Source organism: Rhinopithecus roxellana, chromosome 4 (genome assembly GCF_007565055.1).
Source record: "Rhinopithecus roxellana isolate Shanxi Qingling chromosome 4, ASM756505v1, whole genome shotgun sequence".
Classification (NCBI taxonomy): Eukaryota; Metazoa; Chordata; class Mammalia; order Primates; family Cercopithecidae; genus Rhinopithecus; species Rhinopithecus roxellana.
Window position 1 is genome coordinate 33,068,059 of NC_044552.1, and position 19,748 is coordinate 33,087,806.

Genomic DNA, 19,748 nt, shown 5'->3' on the forward strand with positions numbered 1-19,748 from the left:
TCCCCTGGGATGGCGGCCTCTCTCCTTCAGATCTGCTCCTTCTCACCACCATGTTCTCTGTGGAGGAGGCAGACCATAAAGTCAGAGGGTCAGCGTGCACTAGGGTCAGTCGGCAATATAAAGGAGACCCTAGGGCCATATGCCATACACAGGGAAGACATTCCTAGTCTTATTACTGCTTGAACTTGGCATGGATCCCATTTGTGGTCACCTCTGTTCAAATGGGAGCTCTCTCTCATCTCTCTCCACCACTCCTTCTGCTGGAACCCCAGATACATCTTTTTGTTACTGGTCTGCATTTCTCTTATCACCACCACTAAGAGCCTGGCACAGTGATTTCTGGGTCTGACCCACAAGGTCCCCCTTTTGCCCTGGCACACAGCACCTCTCCCAGCTTACCCCTCCAGGGGCAGCCTTCCAGTCCACTGTGACTTTCTCACTCCTCCACTGGAAGTGTGCTTGAAGTTCTGAACTCAGGTTTCTCTCAAAGCTTTGAGTACCTTGGCAGTTCTCCCTCCTGTCGCTTTAGCCTCATGGACTTGTGACCATATGGCTCAGTGCAGTGGCTTCTCAGAGACCTTAGCAGGAAACTTGCCATGCCTACAATCCAGCTGCATCTTTATCTCACTGGACCAGCCAGGGCCAGTGTTCTCAGGACACATATGATCTTTTGGGGAGAGCAGGTTTTTTGCACCTGTAAGAGCCAGCACAGGCCTTCTTCCTATGAAAGCCTCTAATGAAGATGGTTAGTGGGTTCCATCAATTCTCTTGACTGGCTAATTAGAGAAATTTCAGGAGTTTTTAAAATTGAGTTGTGGATCCTTCATAAAGCTGTCTCCCTCTACTTTTGGAAAACATACCTGCTACTAGCCAATTTGTAAATTAATCCTTTCATTTGGCAATAATTTATCATATATTGGAGTCAAAAGTGAGTTCTGAGACAGACCACACAGTAGAACTGGCACATTTTCAAAGTGAAATGGCAAGAGCTGGCTAGACAATCCAAACACTCACACCAGCATTTGAAAAGGGCCAAAATAAATGTTTGACGAGAATTCCTTGAAAAAGAGCAAGCAGTTTGCCTAAGCCTACCTCCTCTCCCTCCTTGGGGGTGGTGTGTGTGGAGAGGCATCTTCCTCCCTCAGGGACAGTGAGGGAGCCTGAGAGACCACGCAGAAAGTTTGCTGAGAATTCTCAGGGATCTGTGTGGGTGTTGGGGGTAGCGGGCAAGAAGGCCAGAGAGCACTACTGTCTGATTTTTCTTCAGGAGCTCTAGAGGGTGGGGAATGGGCTGATGATCTGCTAGCGGTAAGAGCAGGGTTACTACTGTGTTTCTGTTGACCCAGCATGGGCTATAAGCACAGAAGAGAGGCAGGTTAGGGGCACTTTGGATCAGTGGCATGCTGGTAAGTGTTTAACAACCAGCTCTCTGGAAGAAAAAAGCCCTGGTTTTCAGTGTTTGCCAATTTTGGGGGTGCAAATACTCCTGTTCAGTCTATCAACATGTTGTTCCTGAATCTGGAGTTGGGGAAAAACACACACAATCAGCCCTTGTGAGCCAGTGGGAGCTGGCTCCAGCCCGCCTCTGAGCTCCTCTACTGCAACACTTGACACTTACATTCTTTCTCACGGGGCCACCAGAGGGGCAATGGGAACGCAGGAGAAGGAAACTTGGAGGCGGGCAATCTGGGGGTGGTATGCTGGGCCTATTCCTAGCCCATTGGCTTCTCCACCCTCTTTTACCTTCCTTACACCCTCTGTCTGGGCTCCCCAAGTGGGGAACAGCAGCAAGCAACTGGAGGGTAGGAGGAGAGAGTGGCCAAGCTGTTTCTTCACGGGAGACATCTCTGCGGGGTCACAAGCTGGACACATGACTTGACTGAAGGTCACAGTATCAGATGGCGAGGGCCTTTCTGCACAGCCCTGACGGTTTTTAAATTCCAGTGACTTCTCCCTGTCTTGTCCAGGCCTAGGGACAGCAATGCTTCCTGCTTTGCCGCAGTGACTATCTCTGGGGTGCTCTCCCTTGCAGTTTCCCTACACTCTGCTTATGCCTCTGTAGGTAGGTCTTTATCCAATTATCTTCACAGCGTCTCATCTGAGTGCTGACATTTGCTTCCTGTTAGGACTCTGACCCATATAGGTTCAAATTGGGTAAGGAACTGTCCAGTAAGGCACATTCCCTTAAGTTAAGGGACCTGCTGATGAAGGACCTCCAGAGACCCATGAAAGCACCCCAAATTAGGAAGAGTCTGCTTTGAATATCTACCAGGCCCAGAGAGTCCAAGGCCACATTACAGCAGAACCATTCAAGTGAGATTTTACCAACAGTCCTTCCTCCCTTTCTTCTTTCCTCTAATCCCTTCTTGAGGAAATTGAGCCTTAGCAGGCTGAGGAAGGGATGGAGTTAGAAAGACAGAAGCTGATGACTATTTCCCTCTCCTCCTGACAGTTGGCCTGAGTTGGGGTAAGGGAGAGAAGTCTTATCTCTTGGTGAAATTGGAATTATTAAGATTGCAATTACAATATAAAATGGCCACTCTTTTTGGTTTGTAATTAATAATGAATGACCAATTCAGTTATGGGGTTGATCAATTTCCATCCAGGGGCAGAGGAAGAACTTTCTCTCCTATGAAGACGGAAAGAGACGGTGAGAGAACAACAAATAACTAACCTTCAGGGCACTTCCCTGTATCACTCATGTCAGGCACACCACCGACAGCTATTAAGTCCCTACCAAAAATCAGGATGCGCCTGGAGAAGAAAATAAGTGGTAAATTTTCTGTTTTCACCTTTAAGTAAAACGATCCTTACATAAATGGTAGTGAGGAGAATCAAGATTAATCAGAATTGAATTGGGATTCACTTTTTACTACGATTTCTATCACAAGGATTCCACTAAAAAAGTAATTTTTATTTGATCTATGAAGCCTTGGAATCTAATCCTTCATAGAGTTCTGGGAATTATTATAAACGCTTGCAAACACAAAAAGTTCAGAGAATGATATAAATAACACCCATGTACTGACTATATTTTGAAATATCTAAATAGTTTTCTGCAGTTTCATTTTTTAATTTTAAATAGAACATTACAGAATTGGTAAAAGCATCCTCCACAATTCACTACCCTTTCTCCTGGGCAGGCTCCTGGCTCTTTACAACAGCTCCCTCATGATTTCTCAAATAGATATCAGGATTTTCAAAATACCACTTAACGCTTTCTATTGGTTATTTAGCACCCATCATTTGTATTTCAGCACAGCCAACCTTGGTTTCCTGTTGGTTGGTCTTTCCCAAACTAATCATCACCTTCTCTGGGGAGATGGGAAAGACTTACCCAACTCCATTACACATGCAACAGAACTGTTCCTAGGAAACACCGAGGCCTTTCTGGGTCCAAGATTTGCCAAGCACAGATGGCGATTTTCATCATGTGTAAAGGAAAAAGAGGACAGATGGAGGGGCCAGCCATAATACATTCTAGTCTAGCAGATGAGATGCAGAGGCTAGAATTTTGTCTTCTATATGTTTGGTCAAATGCCTAATTTGCTCAAAGCAGCACCTAGGATTTCTGCACATTTGCATGATGAAAAAAATGGCTCTGACAACTGGTAACAAGATCATCTGGGATCAGTGCTTAAAGGAATAGACAGCCCCTTCTTGGATGTGATTGTGTTTTTTTGCAAGAAAGAGTGATCAGTGGTGTCTGTGAGTAAATATGGCTAGAACAGGGTAGTAACTATGTCTTTTGGAGGCCTTCAATGGTGCTGATGGCCCACAGCCATGGTCAGCTCTGTGGCAAGGAGTCTGAAATTGTCTCTGTTTGTTGATGACTTGAATTTATATATAGAAAACCCTAAAGACTCAACCAAAAAACTTTTGGTTGATAAGTGAGTTCAGTAAAGTTGCAGGATACCAAATCAGCATATAAAAGCCAGTAGCATTTCTATATACTAACAACAAACTATCCAAAAGAGAAATTAAAAAGAAAATCCATTAATGATAGCAACAACAAAAAACCCCAAAGAACAAACAAACAAACAAACAAAAATTGGGTGTAAATGTAACTAAGGAGGTATAATTGAAAACTACAAAACACTGATGAAAGAAATGGAACAAAACCCACAGATAAATGGAAAGATATACTGTATTCATGGATTTGAAGAATTAATATTGTTAAAATATTCATAGTACCCAAAGCAACACACAGATTCAATGCAATCCTTATGAAAACTCCAATGTTATTTTTTACAGAAATAGAAAAAAAATCCTAACATTCATCTGGAACCACAATAGACCTTCAATAGTCAAAGTAATCTTGAGCAAAAGTAACAGAGCTGGAGGCATTACACTCTTTGTTTTTAAAATATACTACCAAGCTATAGTAATCAAAACAGCAGGGCACTGTGATAAACAGACACATTGACCAATGCAACAGGAGAGAAAGCCCAGAAATAAACCTACATATTTATGGCCAGTTGATTTTTGACCAAGGTGCTAAGATCATACAATGGGGAAACAACAGTCTCTTCAATAAAAGGTGTTGGTAAAACTGGATATCCACATGCTCAAGAATAAAATTGGATCCCTATCTCAAACCATATAAAAAAATTACCTCAAAATAGATGAAAGACTTAAATATAAGATCTGAAACTGTAAAACTACCAGAAAAAAACATAAGGGGAAAAGTTCAACAACACTGGTCTAGACAATGATTTTTTGGCTATGACCCTGAAAGCATAGACCACAAAACAAACATGGACAAATTGGATTATATCAGACTAAAAAGCTTTTGCATAGCAAAGGAAACAATCAACAGACTAAAGAGATAATTCGGAGTGGAAAAAAATATTTGCAAACCATACATCTGATAAAGGGTTTATATTCAAAATATACAATGGACTCAAACAACTCAACAGCAAGAAAACAAATAACCCAATTAAAAAAATGGGCAAAGGACCTGAATGGATATTTCTCTAATGAAGACAAACAAATGGCCAACAGGTTCATGAGAAAATGCTCAACATCCCTAATCATTAGGGAAACGCAAATTAAAATCACAATAAGATATCACCTCACACCTGTTAAAATGGCTATAAGAAAGATGAAAGATAAGTGCTGGTGAGGATATGGAGAAAAGGGAACCCTTGTACACCATTGGTGGAAATGTAAATTAGTACAGCTGTCATAGAAAACAGTATGGAGGTTGTTCAAAATACTAAAATAGAACCACCATGTGATCCAGCAACCTTGGTTCTGGGTATATATCTGAAGGAACTGAAATCAGTATGTTGAAGAGATATCTGCATTTCCAGGTTCACTGTAGCATTGTTCACAATAGCCAAGACACTGAATCAATTCATCAATGGATGAATGGATAAATAAAATGTGATATATAAACACAATGGAATACTATTAACCCTTAAATGAGAAGGAAATTCTGTCATTTCCAACAACGTGAATGAAACTGGAGGACATTATGCTAAGTTAAATAAGCCAGGCACAGAAAGACAAATACTGCATGATCTCACTTATGGGAGAATCTGAAATAGTTGAACTCATAGAAATAGAGCCTAGAATGGTGGTCACCAGGGGTGGGAGGTCAGGAGAGGGAGATGTTGGTTAAAGGGTACAAAGTTTCAATTAGACAGGAGGAATGTTTTTGAGATCTATTGCACAGCAGGGTGACCACAATGAGTAATAATGGACGTTTCAAAATTGCTGGGAGTAAATTTCAAATGTCTCACCACAAAAAAAGTCTGGGTAAGTGTGGCAATGAATATGTTAATTAGCTTGATTTAAACATTCCACATTGTATACATATATCAAAACATCACAATATACCCCCCAAATATATATAATTATGGCTTTTCATTTAGAAATAATATTAAGACAAGCAAACAAAAATACCAAAAGTGGTTGAGTAATGAATGGCAAATTTGCTCTCTCTGCTTCAGCTGGGACATTGATCTCCTGCCCTTGGACGTTGGCACTCTGGCACTCAGGCCTTTGCACTCAGACTGGGACTTAAATTTTTGGCTGCCCTGGTTCCCAGGCCTGCAGGTTTGGACTAGAACTACACTAGAACTACAGCTAGACTTTCCTGGGCCTGCAGCGTGCAGATGGCAAATCGTAGGTTTCTCAGCCTCCATGCTGAGTGAGCCAATTCCTTATAATAAATCTCTCTCCATGCATCAATATATTTCCTATTGGTTTTGCTTATCTGGACAACCCTGAGTACTACACAGAGTGAATGCTCTTTTTGCTAAACCACAGTTGCTATTACAGGCTGACACCAGGGCTGACATACAGTCTTCCTCTGCTCTCCAGAATGGTTGGTGCCGGAGCCTTAAACCACTCAATGGGTCTGAACCCTTGGCAGTTGGGAACTGGCAGGAAAACGGTGAGGGGGCTCCTCCTCACTCCCAGCCTTTCCCTTGAGCATGGAAATTTGGCTAAGGACCTCATGTCACTGAAGCTGGCCCTATATTCACAAGCAACTGTGGATTAGAATTAAGTGGTGAGACATTGTTGGTTTTACAGAGTTACCTGAATTCTTTTGGAACCAACTGAGATGTCATCTCAGCCTTAGGGGCAGCTGCATCCTTTATATCCTGCCATATTTCAAGGAGTCAACAATTTTATTTATTTTATTTATTTATTTCTCCTTATTTCAAGGAGTCAACAATGAAAACATCTGTAATCCATCCAAGCCCTCCCACGTCTCCACACCAAGGTTGCGAGTGTTTCCTGGATGTCTGAAGGAAGCCTGCATTCACAGAGGTAATACTGTGCCGCTTGAGGGCTGTGGAGTGCTAGGGATTCATTTGTTCATTCAACAAGCAGTCAGTGAATGCCAGCTAAGCCTCGGGAGCTGTGCCCGGTACTGGGCTATCATCTGGTCCAACCACATCATTTTACAGACGTGGAAACCTAAGCGCAGACTCAGCTGCCTGGCTTATCTTTAAGGCCAAAATGTGAGTCCTAAGTCTCACTCATTCATTCAATAAGCACTTAATGGAGGACCAACTGTGTGACGGTCACTGTGCTTGGTGTTGGGGAAAGGAAGACGCTTTGTCTAGTGGGGGAGCCACAGACTAATCATCACCGTCTAGTGTGACGAGCTGCATCACAGAGGGATATGCAGAGTTCTGTGTGAGCCCAGAGGGAGCTGAGATAGCTCTGGGGAGGGGACATTTGGACTATCTGACTTTGGAAATGTTTTAAACAGAGCTGTGATATCGGAAGAAAGAAGCTGTATTAAAAGCTGCAGAACTCTTTTTTCAAATATAAGCTTAATGGAAAAAAAAAAAAAAAGATCTGAAGTTGTTTTGGTTGAATTTGAGTGGGTGAATCCCAAAGCTGCGCTGTTTGCACAGTGGCTGTCCTCACCCTTGCCTCGTGGTTCTGAAGGGGCTGTAGAGAACATGTAGGTTGCACAGAGTATATTTTGCAGATCACGGGGCTAGAGGATGCTGGGAAGGCCCCTTCGGTTTTTCTTTTCTTTTTTTTTTTTTAAATTTGCGCTGTCTCCTAGGCTGTAGTGCAGTGACATGATCATTGCTCACAGCAGTCTCGACTTCAAGGAATCTTCCTACCTCAGCCTCCCAAGTAGCTGGGTACTACAGGTGTGTGCCATTGTACCTGGCTAGTTTTTACATCTTTTGTAGAGATCAGGTCTCTCTATGCTGCCCAGGCTGGTCTCCAACTCCTGGCCTCAAGTGATTCTCCTGCCTTGGCCTCCCAAAGTGCTGAGATTACAGGCATGAGCCACTGTGCCTGCCCTCCCCACTGCCCATCCCCTCCATCTCCCCCATCTCCCCATCCCCCTCATCCCACCCCCCATCCCCCTGCCCCCATCACTGTTTCAGTTCTGTCTCAATCCGTGGTTCCTCTCCACAACCTTGGGTTCCCAGTTTCACACACTGGACCATGCTAGGTGCTCAGTGAAGTCTGGGGAATAAATGGTTGGCAGTCTGGCCTTTTGCTTTCTCTGAAATTTGTTGTCGCTAGGTGCAGAACTCCAAAAAGCATTTCAAAACTAAGTGTTCACCAATTTTACATCAAATGGAAGAAGGTGGCATCAACAGCCGAGGCCTGTCTTTGAAAAACAACAGGGATGCCACAAGAGGTCACTGCAGGAATGCCGGTTGCGGGAAAAGAGCCCTCTCAGATGACGCAGTAAAACAGGGAGCCAGCAGCTTCAGAGCCTCTCTCTAACCCATAAGGCCCTTGCAGGGGACTCAGAGCTGCCTCTGCCTGATTTCCCAGGTCAGGTAGTGAAACACCAGCCAGTGGCAATCTCAGGGCCCCAGGTGGCATTACAGTCGATTGGCTTGTTCTTGGGGGCTGCTTTTGTTCAAGGAGATCTTTGTTCCTGGGGCAGTGAGAAAAGGGAGGAGGGAGGTGGGAAGAGGGGTAGTGCCCAAGAGGTGGTATTCGTGGGGGAATCTCAGCCATCCTTTGGAACTTGTTGATCTTAAGTTTGTGGGTATTTTCTTTTTTAAATTAATACTATCAGTATAACTATCTTCTACAACAGTATATGAAACATGCCTGCAGTCGAGGAAATGGGATGTTCCAGTAAGCTCTGTTTTCACAGAAGTTGGGTCAAGGGTAAGCAGAGAAGCGTAAATGTAGAGAAACCCCCACCCCACACACAAACACACAAACCACACACACATATAACACATACAACATATCCATACCACAGACACACCACACACACACAAACACACAAACCACACACATACACACCACACATGCAAACACAAAACACACATACAACATATCCAACACACCACATACACACACACCACATGCCACATATACATACATACAACACACCCACATTGCACACATACCACATATACACATACACATAACACATATCCATACCACATACACACACATCACATGACACATATATACACCACACACATACATACACAACAGACACACATATACACACACCCCAACTAACCCAAACTATTTCCCACTCTTCTCTGTGGTTCAGAATCCTGCCCATTCCTCAAGACTCAGCCCAGGCCTGTGATCTTGGTGACAACTCCCCAGGGCCACTCCTCCTGGTAAGAATGAAAAGTTCTCATGGCCTGTCCCTCTCACCTGACATGTTTCACATGCTGTTTGGTAGTGTGATGTATCTTTTAAATTTTAACCGCAGGCACCTGTTAAGGGTTTTGACTGAACCGAACAAGATCCAGCCCTGATCAAATATTGCTCAGAAGAGATATTTGAGAGAGAGGCCACAGCCCACGTTCCTGGGGCTGGATTCTTCCAGTTTTAGTCATGCTCTGTGTGGCCATCAGAAAGCCGAGTACCTGGATCCTATTATCTTGGCCGCTCACATAAACGCTTTCAGTGAGTTATGCTTTAATGTCAGGCTTCTAGCTTTTATAGAGGGTCGATAGAAGAATCATCTGGTTGAATAACATTTCGGTATCTTTTGTAAAACTGTAGTTGAAGACATCGTTCACTGTGTCACTCAGTGTCCTTTATACAAGGATCCACACGATAAATTCTGGCTTGTATTTAGTTCCAGGAAGAAATTCTATTTTCTGCAGATAAATTAGTTAGTATGCTTCCTGCTGTCAGAAAATGAAAACTATGTAACTCTGGGTGCCTCTTTTTTTGCTTAGCAGCTAGACAAGAGAGAGCCAAATTTATTGCCTGTGTGTTGTAATTTGCTCAGCTGTGGAGTCCAAAAGCACTTATGCCTTCTACTTCTTTTAAATGGACTTATTTTATTTTATTTTATGCTCAAATGTCTCATTGTGCTTTTGCAGAAATGTGTGACTCTGGAAGTCACCTGGTGAAGCACTCATTTGGCCATTGACTTGGCCTATTTATTGCTTGTGCTGGCTGCTAGGGTTGCGAAGATGAATGTGACTGCACCCACCTTTCCTGGAGCTCACATTTTAGCATGGAGAATATATATGGAAATAAATAATTACAAAATAGGGTTGGTGCCTTAACGGAGACCCATGAGGTGGAGGCAAAAGCAGACTTGGGGAGAAGGGGTCAGGGAAGGCTTCATGGAGGAGGTCAAGGTTGAATTAGTTTTGTGACTACAGTGGAAAGAGGACAGTGAATGGAAAAATTTAGGTCACTGAATCTGATACTTAAAAGAAAGGAGTTGTCTTTTTATGCATATGCCTACTCATCCTGGTTAGATTGGAGACTCTTTGAGGACAGGCACTGGATACAGCCCTCTGTGGATTCCATGATGCCTGGCAAAGTGCTAAGGGCAGTGCAGTGTGATGGTTGGAGCACTGCTCTGGACCCAGGCTGCTGGCCTTGCATCCATAGCTGAGCAAAGTTAGGCAGATTTTCTTAACCCCTTTGGGCCTTAACTGTAAAGTGAGGATAACAGTAACATCCACGTCATGGGGATGTGAGCATTAAAGAGGAAACCCATGTAGAGAACTCAGTAACATGCCTGGCACATGGTAAAGTACTCAAGAAACATTTGCTGATTAGTCTCATCTGCATTATCAACAATACTAAATCATTTGGGGTTGATAGTACAGTAAAGTGGTAAAAACACACACAACTGAATTCAGCAAAGCACTCTCAGCTCAGCTAGCTGAATCTAGTTAAGTTAGTATCATTTCCAAATGATGCCTAATTTAAAAATAACATTGTTCTATTGTTTCCTGAAACAGTGTGTGGGAGTCAGCCCTCCTCTGAGACCTGATGATGTTCTTAGAAATGGTTGAAATTTGTCTTAAAAGACACCCCCAGCTCTGACCGTCACATCTAGGGAGCTCACAGGGCCCAATACTTCTTCAGCCTCCTTTTTGTCTTCATTAGCTCTCCTGTTCACTAAGTTTTAAAAGGACCAGGATTCGGTAGATGTTTATGCTTCCTGATGTATCTTGGGTGAGTCATAGATGAAGAAAGAACCATAGTCTTGATTTTCAGCCAAGAAAGAGTACAAATCCTCATAAAAGCACATGCACAGTCACGCATGCATGCACACACACACAGCCTTGAAAGGGCCATCCATATGCCATTGGTGTGGTGGCAAATGTTTAACAGCCACTCTCTGGGAAAAAAAAAAGTCCCATTTATAATACTTGCCAATATCCTTGGTGTAAATATTTCCAGCATGGCTGATTTTAAGCCACCAGGGTGATGTCACTAAATGTGGATTTGGGAAGAGAGGCACAGCAGCGCACCATCGCACAGTGTTCCCACCACACAGATACATGGATACAGATCACTTCAAAAGCACAGATAATAACACAGTGTAGTAAATTAGGAAGTGGTGAATTTTCAGTACTTGTTACCTTTCTTAATATAACTTATTTAATCATAAACTTATCTAATTTAATTTTAATCACATCTTTGTTTAAAAATGGCTCCCCAAATTCCTGGAGTATTAACAATTTATGCTTTTATGGACTGAGCCAGCTCAGCACACCACTGGGAATGGCTTATCATCATCCATGGATGATTTCTTCCAAATGGTGCCTCTCACATCACCACTACGTCTTTGTTCCTTGGGGATATGGAATTGCCTTTATAGAAATTTCCCTGGGCACACATCTACTTACACATCCAGAGACATATTCTTATGCAAAACATATAAGAAAAACTCTCTTGATGCAACTTGCTCATCACCCTTCCCCACAACAAACCCAAACCAATCACACCCACACTTTCATGAAATCATGGAACATGTAGGCAAAAGAAAGAAACAGTAGCAGAGGAGATGCTGAGAATGGAAAGTGAGAGAAAGTGAAAAGAAGCAGACAAAAGGAACAGAATGAAAAGGGTGACAGTAGTACAAGATACACAAAAAAGACAGAAATGAAAGGGGGTGTACCACTGAGTCACTTCTTTACTCTTAGATCTGAAGCTTGAATTATAAAACATCAGGGAATCCAAATATACTGAGTAGGCTGCCTTTACTCTTACAGGAGCCCTCTGTCCTAGCCTTCAGCCCAACTGCTAGGCTGAAGGGTGAGGGTTAAGGTTCTATAAACAATCTGTCTTGAGAGGTTTCTCTCAGTGAGGAGACTTCCCATCTGAGATGTGGCCACTTGGGACACACAAGCTCTGGCAGTTCCAAATCTCCATCAGACAACCTCCTAAGGAGTTTGGATGGCAACATGGCATTTAATCTCAGAATGGCAGCTGGGAGATGTTAACACTTCTTCTCTAATTGGGATAGTATGCTTTTAAAATAAATAGGTATTTCAAATACTCTTAATTAGACTTCCAGCCAAAGTGCTTTCCGTTTGAAGTTTGCTGATTACTTCAGGCAAAGCTAGGCGCTGCTGAACCTGACACCTGCTGTAATTCAGAAGACTCCCAGAGAGATGAGCAGAGGAATTAAGGCACAAGCCTGTGATTGAAAACATACAGCAGTTTTCCAAAGGCCCAGGGAGTGTCTGCTCCAGCTGCAAGGACCATCCCTGGGAGGGGAGGGGACTGGGCAGCAGAAAGGATGGAAGATCTCTTGCCCACAAAGCCATGGATATGGCTTCCCAGACCGAAGATGAAAATTGCCCCTAGAGTTGAGTGGTATTTTTCACATCATTGTTTCTTTATTTTTAAATTTCCATTTTTAAATTTTAGATAGAGGGGTACATGTGCAGGTTTATTACAAGGGTACATTGCATGATGCTGAGGTTTGGGCTTGTATTGATCTCGTCACCGTGGTAGTGAACATTGTAACTAATAGGAAGTTTGTCAGTCCTTGCCCTCTTCCCTCCCTCCCTCCCTCCTTTTGGAGTCTCTGATGTTTGTTGTTTCCATCTTTATGTCTGTGTGAACTCAAGATTTAGCACCCACTTACAAGTGAGAACATGCGATATTTGGTTTTCTGTTCCTGAGTTAATTCATTCAGGGTAATGACTTGCAGCTGTATTCATGTTGCTGCAAAGGAGTGATTTTGTTCTTTTTTATGGCTGTGTAGTATTCCATGATGTGTACCACATTTGCTTTATCCAATCCACCATTGATGGGCACCTAGATTGATTCCATGTCTTTGCTATTGTGAATAGTGCTGCAATGAACATATGTTTCAGTGCATGTGTCTTTTGGTAGAAGAATTTATTTTTCTTTTGGTATACAGCCAGTAATGGGATTGCTGGGTTGAATGGCAGTTCTATTTTTAGAGCTTTGAGAAATCTCCAAACTGCTTCCCAGAGGAGGTGAAATAATTTGCATTCCCACCAGCAGTGTATAAATATACCCTTGTCTCTGCAACCTTGCCAACACTGTTATTTTTTGACTTTTTTAGCAGTAACCATTCTGACTGGTGTGAGATGGTATCTCATTGCGATTTTGATTTGCATCTTTCTGATGATTAGTGATGTTGAACATTGTTTTGTATGTTTCTTGGCCACTTGTATGTCTTCTTTTGAGAAGTGTCTGTTCCTGTCTTTGCCCACTTTTTAATAGGTTTTTTTTTTTCTTATTCATTCATTTAAGTTCCTTATAGATTCTGGGTATTAATCCTTCATTGGATGCACAGTTTGCAAATATTTTCTCCCATTCTGTAGGTTCTCTATTTACTCTTTTGAGAGTTTCTTTTGCTGTGCAGAAGTTCTTTAGTTTAATTAAGTTCCATTTGTCTATGTTTGATTTTGTTGCATTTGCTTTTGGGGTCTTCATCATAGATTTATTGCCTAGACCAATGTTTAGAAAAGTATATCCTAGGTTTTCTTCTAGAATTTTAACAGATTGAAGTCTTACATTTAAGTCTTTAATCCATCTTGAGTTCATTTTTGTATATGGTTAGAGGTAGGAGTCTAGTTTCATTCTTCTGCAAATAGTTAGCCAGTTTTCCCAGCACTATTTATTGAATAGGATGTTCTTTCCCCATTGTTTATTTTTGTTGACTTTGTTGGAGATCAGTTGGTTGTAGGTGTGCAGCTTTATTTCGGGAGTTTTTATTTTGTTCCATTGGTCTATATGTCTGGTTGTGTACTAATACCATACTGTTTTGGTTACTGTAGCCTTGTAGTTTAGTTTGAAATTGGGTAATGTGATACCTCTAGCTTTGTTCTATTTGCTTAGGATGGCCTTGGCTATTTAGGCTCTTCTATGGTTCCATATGAATTTTAGAATAGCTTTTTTCTAATTCTGTGAAAAATGACATTGGTAATTGGTAAAAATGACAATTGGTAAAAATGGAAATAGCACTGAATCTGTAGATTGTTTTGGACATTTAAACAATATTGATTCTTCCAATTCATGAGCATGGAATGCTTTTCCATTTGTTTGTGTTGTCTGTGATTTCTTCCAGCAGTGTTTTACAGGTCTCCTCATAGAGATCTTTCACCTTCACCATTAGGTGCATTCCTGGATATTTTTAGTTTTTTTATGGCTATTGTAAATGGGATTGCATTCTTGATTGTAAGCATGAAAGTTTTTGGTGTATGGAAATGCTACTGATTTTGTACATTCATTTTGTATCCTGAGACTTTGCTGAAGTAGTTTATCAGGTCTTGGAGTATTTTGGCAGAATCTTTAGGGTTTCCTAGGTATATAGTCATATCAGCAAAGAGAGATAACTTGACTTCTTCTTTTCTGTTTGGATGCGTTTTATTTCTTTCTCTGGCCTAATTGCTCTGGCTAAGGACTTCCTACATTGTTGTTCCTATTTAACCAGTAACGTGAAGGCTGAAGAAGAGGGCAGATGTTTCACGGCCAGGTGGCAGCCCTTGGGGACGACTCCATACCCAGGGACCTGCCAGGGTGAGCATGAAGCAGGATACAGAGGCCTATAAGGTCACCTTGGTACAGTTTTCCAGCAGAGGTCATTCTGCCTTCCCAAGTCTGGGAAGGGCCCTGGGGCAGCCTGGCTCTTTGTTGAAGACACTTTGCAGAATATCAATTCTAAGTGTGTGCCCAAGTCTCTGGTGTGGGGAGGGCAGTGTACCTGACCCCTCAGTCCCAGGGCCAACAGTGGGAAGCTCAGAGCTCCAGTCGCTGTGGCTTAGGTGCCCTTGTTCTATGTTCCTGATGTAATCAGTATTTATTCTATATCATCATTATTACCACTGAAATGAAACAACCAACCTTCCTAATGATACAAGTTACCAAAGTCAAATGAGCCATCGTCATGACTTTAGAGGCTCTCCTCCATTTCTCCACCATTGGCCCTGGGTGCTGGATTTCTCCGATTACAGGTAATTGAGGGTCCATGCCAACTCAAGGGGAGCTTTTGTGGTCTGAAATACATGAATTTCTTATTTAATCAAAGCTTTCCATAAATTGTTGATCCCAGCTAGCTGGAGAGGAAATGAGGTGGTTCTACCTAGGATACCCACTCCATCAGTCCTCTGCAAGCTATACTCTTCTCCCAGCTGACTTCATTGGGTCACATATCAAAAAAGGGTGTTTTCTACAGATGTCCACTGCTTAAAAGGTGCCAAGGGCCTCTTAGAATATGACCGTACTGGTTTAGTGTTTGCATTCTTCATGCATTAAAGCGGGTTGATCACTGCAGTGGGCAGTAAACAGCATGAGGGCTAACAGAACCAAACTTGGAACAGAGTTGTGTTCCAATCCTTGTTTCAACACTCACTGGCTACATGACCTTGGGAAGGCACGGCATCTCCCCCATCTGGTAAATGCACTTACCTCTTTGCACTGCTGTGGATGAAAGGAGATTGCATATGAAGCTGAGCAATAGACACAGGTCTGTAAACAAATGCTGTTTTCATCATTAACTATTTCTGTTAGGATTAGTTAGTAGTGGCTCTCAAAAGCTCAGATAGGACCCTGAGGATCTGGGACACAGTGGGTGAATTTAGGTGGGGATGTGGGGTGGGAAAGGAGGGGAGGATGAGGCAACAGTTGGAAGGGTGGGGTGCCAGGTGCTGATGGCCAGGCGCAAGAACACAGGCTGGGGAAACAGATCCTGTTGCGGGGGGCCATCCAAGGAAAGCTAAGTGGATAGCAACCCTTGCCATCCTTAACTTCAGAGAGGGTTTTAAATGGGTTATCTTTTAGCTGTGTTTGGATTCCTAAAATCAGATCAGTTTATATTACCTTCATCCTCTTCCTGCAGATTCTACTTTGTACCTACCTAGGGCTACTTGCTGTATATGCCGCTGGGTGATTTCTTCCTTCAGGTGACCTGCCAAAGACACAAAAGAAAACTACCAGTGGGTTTCCAGTGGGCTGGAGGAAGACTGCCTCAGAAGCATGTGGCAAGCTACAGAAAAAAAAAAAAAAAAAAAGGTAGAGTAAGGGAGACAAAAGCAGGCATAGCTTTCAAGAAATGCCCTTCCATGGTTCCTAGATTGTGTTGGAAGAAGAGGTTGCAAAGGCCTAGGTGCTGGCACATTAGTGCAAACACACATTTCACCCTTGAGTTCAATCATCTTAGGATTCAAGTATCTTAGTCTGTCACCCATAACTTTTGCTGAGGCCCCGATTCTCCTAAATGGTTTTTTCTATTTTTTTTTTTTTTTTTTCTTTTTGAGACGGAGTCTCGCTCTGTCGCCCAGGCTGGAGTGCAGTGGCCGGATCTCAGCTCACTGCAAGCTCCGCCTCCCGGGTTTACGCCATTCTCTCGCCTCAGCCTCCTGAGTAGCTGGGACTACAGGCTCCCGCCACCACGCCCGGCTAGTTTTTTGTATTTTTTTAGTAGAGACGGGGTTTCACCGTGTTAGCCAGGATGGTCTCGATCTCCTGACCTAGTGATCTGCCCGTCTCGGCCTCCCAAAGTGCTGGGATTACAGGCTTGAGCCACCGCACCCGGCCGGTTTTTTCTATTATTAATAAAGGGAAAAGCAGAATTTGGTCTTTTAATAATTTTTAGACCTACTTTAAAATCCACATCTTTCTTTAAGCTATATGAAACTGTGTCAAATACAAAAAGATGGTGGTTTTAGCTGACAATAACCCTAATAGTTAGTCATTTGGTGTGAAACTCATATAATTCTAGTTTACATTAATAAAGGTATGGTGACCAGAGAACAGTGATAGTTCCCTTCAGGGAGGTGATAGTTCCACTCGGCTCTACAAGTGAGGAGACCTCACCTAGTATTTGTTCTGGGAGTTACTCTTCAAAAGGAACATTTGCAAAATAGAAAATATTCAGAAGATGGTGACTGGAATGGTGAGGGGTCTGAAACCATGCCATACGAGAAATATTTAAGGTGACCTGAGACATTTAGATGTGAAGACAAGACTTGGAGAGGAGAAATTGAGATAATGGCTATCTTTGAATATCTGAACATTGTCATATGAATTAGAAAAAGCTTTATTTTTATCTTACTCCTGAGGGCAGAAATCAAGTCAAATGAAAGCAGACTTGGGGCTTAATAGAAGGAAGAAACAGCTCACAATGAGGACTATCTCAAAATGGATTAAGTTGTCTCAAAATGGATTAAATCTTCTGGCAAAGCAGTGAGCCCCTTCCTGAAAGTGTTCAAGCAGAAGCTGGGTGACCATCTGTTGGGTTGTTAGAGTGAGAATTCCTGCCCTGGGAAGGATCTGGGAGGCAATGACCTCCAGGCGTCCTCCATCTCTAAAATTCCATGATTTCGTGCATGAAGGATGGGTGAAACAGCAGCCCGGAGTTTGTTTATGTCCAAGGACTCAGCACACTTATTAAAATGTCAGTGCTGTCTGTATGGCATGTCCCATTTGGGGGATGTGATCAGGCCACTGGGGGATTCCAAGAAAGCCTGGAAAATTCATTGCTTCCTTGCTTAAGATATTTCTTTCCTCACGTAAGTACATTCTATACCTCCAAGGCTATAGCTGAATTGAGAATTCAAAAGATGAGTAGACGAGGAAGCAGTCACAAGAGACTTTATCACTTACGGAGAGTTCTAGGGCACTCCTAGAATGTTACAATTGGGAGAGATGGCAGAGGTCATTCCGTTCAACTTTGCACCCAATTTAGGAATCCCTTCTACAGAAGGAAATGAGCATTTCCCTTCGGACTTGTATGTATTCGAGCAATTCCATTAAGATATATATAAGGAATTAATTATGTGAAGTTGCATTTGCTTCCCTATAACCTTCAGTTGTGTGCCTGGCCTGTTCTCTGGATCAGCACAGAAAAAGATCCTCTGTCACTGGCGGTGAGGGCCCTTCACACATCTGAGGATGCTTTGACTGATTTCTCTACTTCGACTTGCCCTCTGTGGAGGCCAAACATTACCAGTCCTTAGGTGATACCTCGGAGGCCACTATCTCCAGGCACATCATTGTCTTGGGTAAGGGTCTGGGGCACCTGCATGTCTGTGCCTTGGTTTCCATGTGTCCCCACTGGAGAAAATTATGCATAGAGAGCATGGCAGGCATTGGGCCTAAGCAATAATTGCACCCTTATTCCATGTGGGGGAAGGGTGGGAACTTCAGGAGTGTGCTGAGGCGGATTTGGGGAAGAGGAAACTTGACCCAATGATGAGTATTGGTGAACCTGGATCCAACAGGAAAATGACTTTGACACCTGAGCCAGCCACAGCCCCAAATGGATCTTTTCCCCACTCTGCGATTTGACCCTTATTGTCCATATGAGCAGAGTAAAGACGTTGGGGACATAAGGCTGCTGCTGGACTGAGACTCTAGGCTGCATCAAACACTGCTGAATTAAATTGTAAGACAGGATAGCACATGCATGCTCCAAATAAAAGGAGATATTGCTGTGACAAATGCAACACACCATTTAGAAACATCTCTTGATTTACAGTGAGTCATCAAAAGCTTTTTAATCCTGCAGTATGGAGAGTCAGTGACGCTTTGGTGACCTGCCTGTTTCCTGGGTATCAGGCACAGCCATATACCACGAGCTTCTCATATGCCTGGGTACTGCCTTCCTAATGAGCCTGGACAGCGGCTTGCTCCTTTAGAGCACACACTGGTTTGCACTGCTCCCTGGAAAACTACCTCCCTGATAATAAGTCTCCCCAATAATAAGCCTCCCTGACAATGGGCCTCCTGACACATGCTTCCTCAAGTCTGTGCCTCCCAACCCCATGCCTCGACCAGAGTAGGTGCACTCAACCTGGTACATCACAATTTTGAAACTCAGAGTTGGTGAATTGACTAACATCTCCCACTGCATGTGCAAGTTTCCCCTGCCCCCACCAAACAAGCTTCCGAAAATAGCCTTATGGCTGATACCTAATTGCATTTCTAACAGAGCTATTCTTCATGTGCAGATAACAGTCTGTAACCTGCTGGATCTTGCCGCTTCCTGGGTTTTGGCAAAAGAAGGAGTTGAGGGGGATTGCAGAATTCACTCAGCATGCAGCTTGCTGTCATTACTACGGTGATAAATTTGCTGGTTTTGGCCTGGGTTCCTGGACACATCCCCATCCAGAGGTATGGAAAAGAGATGAAATGGAAACAGAGGACTCCCAGCCTGAGGCTGGAGACAGTCTGGGAGGGAAGTAGGGAGCCCAGATTGAGGCTGAAAAGCAAAAGGGTAGGGGAGGGAAGGAATGCGCTGCCTGCAGGAGTGTCCATCATTAGTAACTTTTCCTCCAGTAATTTACCACAGTACATGCCAGAAACACCTTCTCTCCCTTCTGATTCATTAATTGATGGAGTGGGGATGGCAGCGGGGAGCAGAGCTTACAGCAATCCATGGGAAAGCTCCAGAGGAGATGGGTGACCTTAAATATGACCGCGAGCGGGGTATGTGGAGGTGGTGCTCTGTGTGGTGTATGGGTTTTTTTCTGTTACTGAGTAGTTCTAGGGAAAGTATTATCATCATGCAGAAGTGAAACTGATTTTTTTACATC

The 19,748-nt window shown here is 43.1% G+C and overlaps 1 protein-coding gene across 3 annotated transcripts in view; it reads right to left on the reverse strand.

Annotated features, from left to right (window-relative positions):
- The window catches only part of KIF6 (kinesin family member 6), a 385,185-nt gene that overhangs the window by 34,436 nt on the left and 331,001 nt on the right, over nucleotides 1-19,748 (reverse strand). For 2 of the 3 annotated variants that reach the window (XM_010389731.2, XM_010389733.2), the window contains one exon: nucleotides 16,070-16,120. The exons of the other annotated variant lie outside the window; for it this stretch is intronic. In XM_010389731.2, the coding sequence (XP_010388033.2) occupies nucleotides 16,070-16,120 (51 nt within the window). The remainder of the gene's footprint in view (nucleotides 1-16,069; nucleotides 16,121-19,748) is intronic. 3 annotated transcript variants of the gene reach the window in all.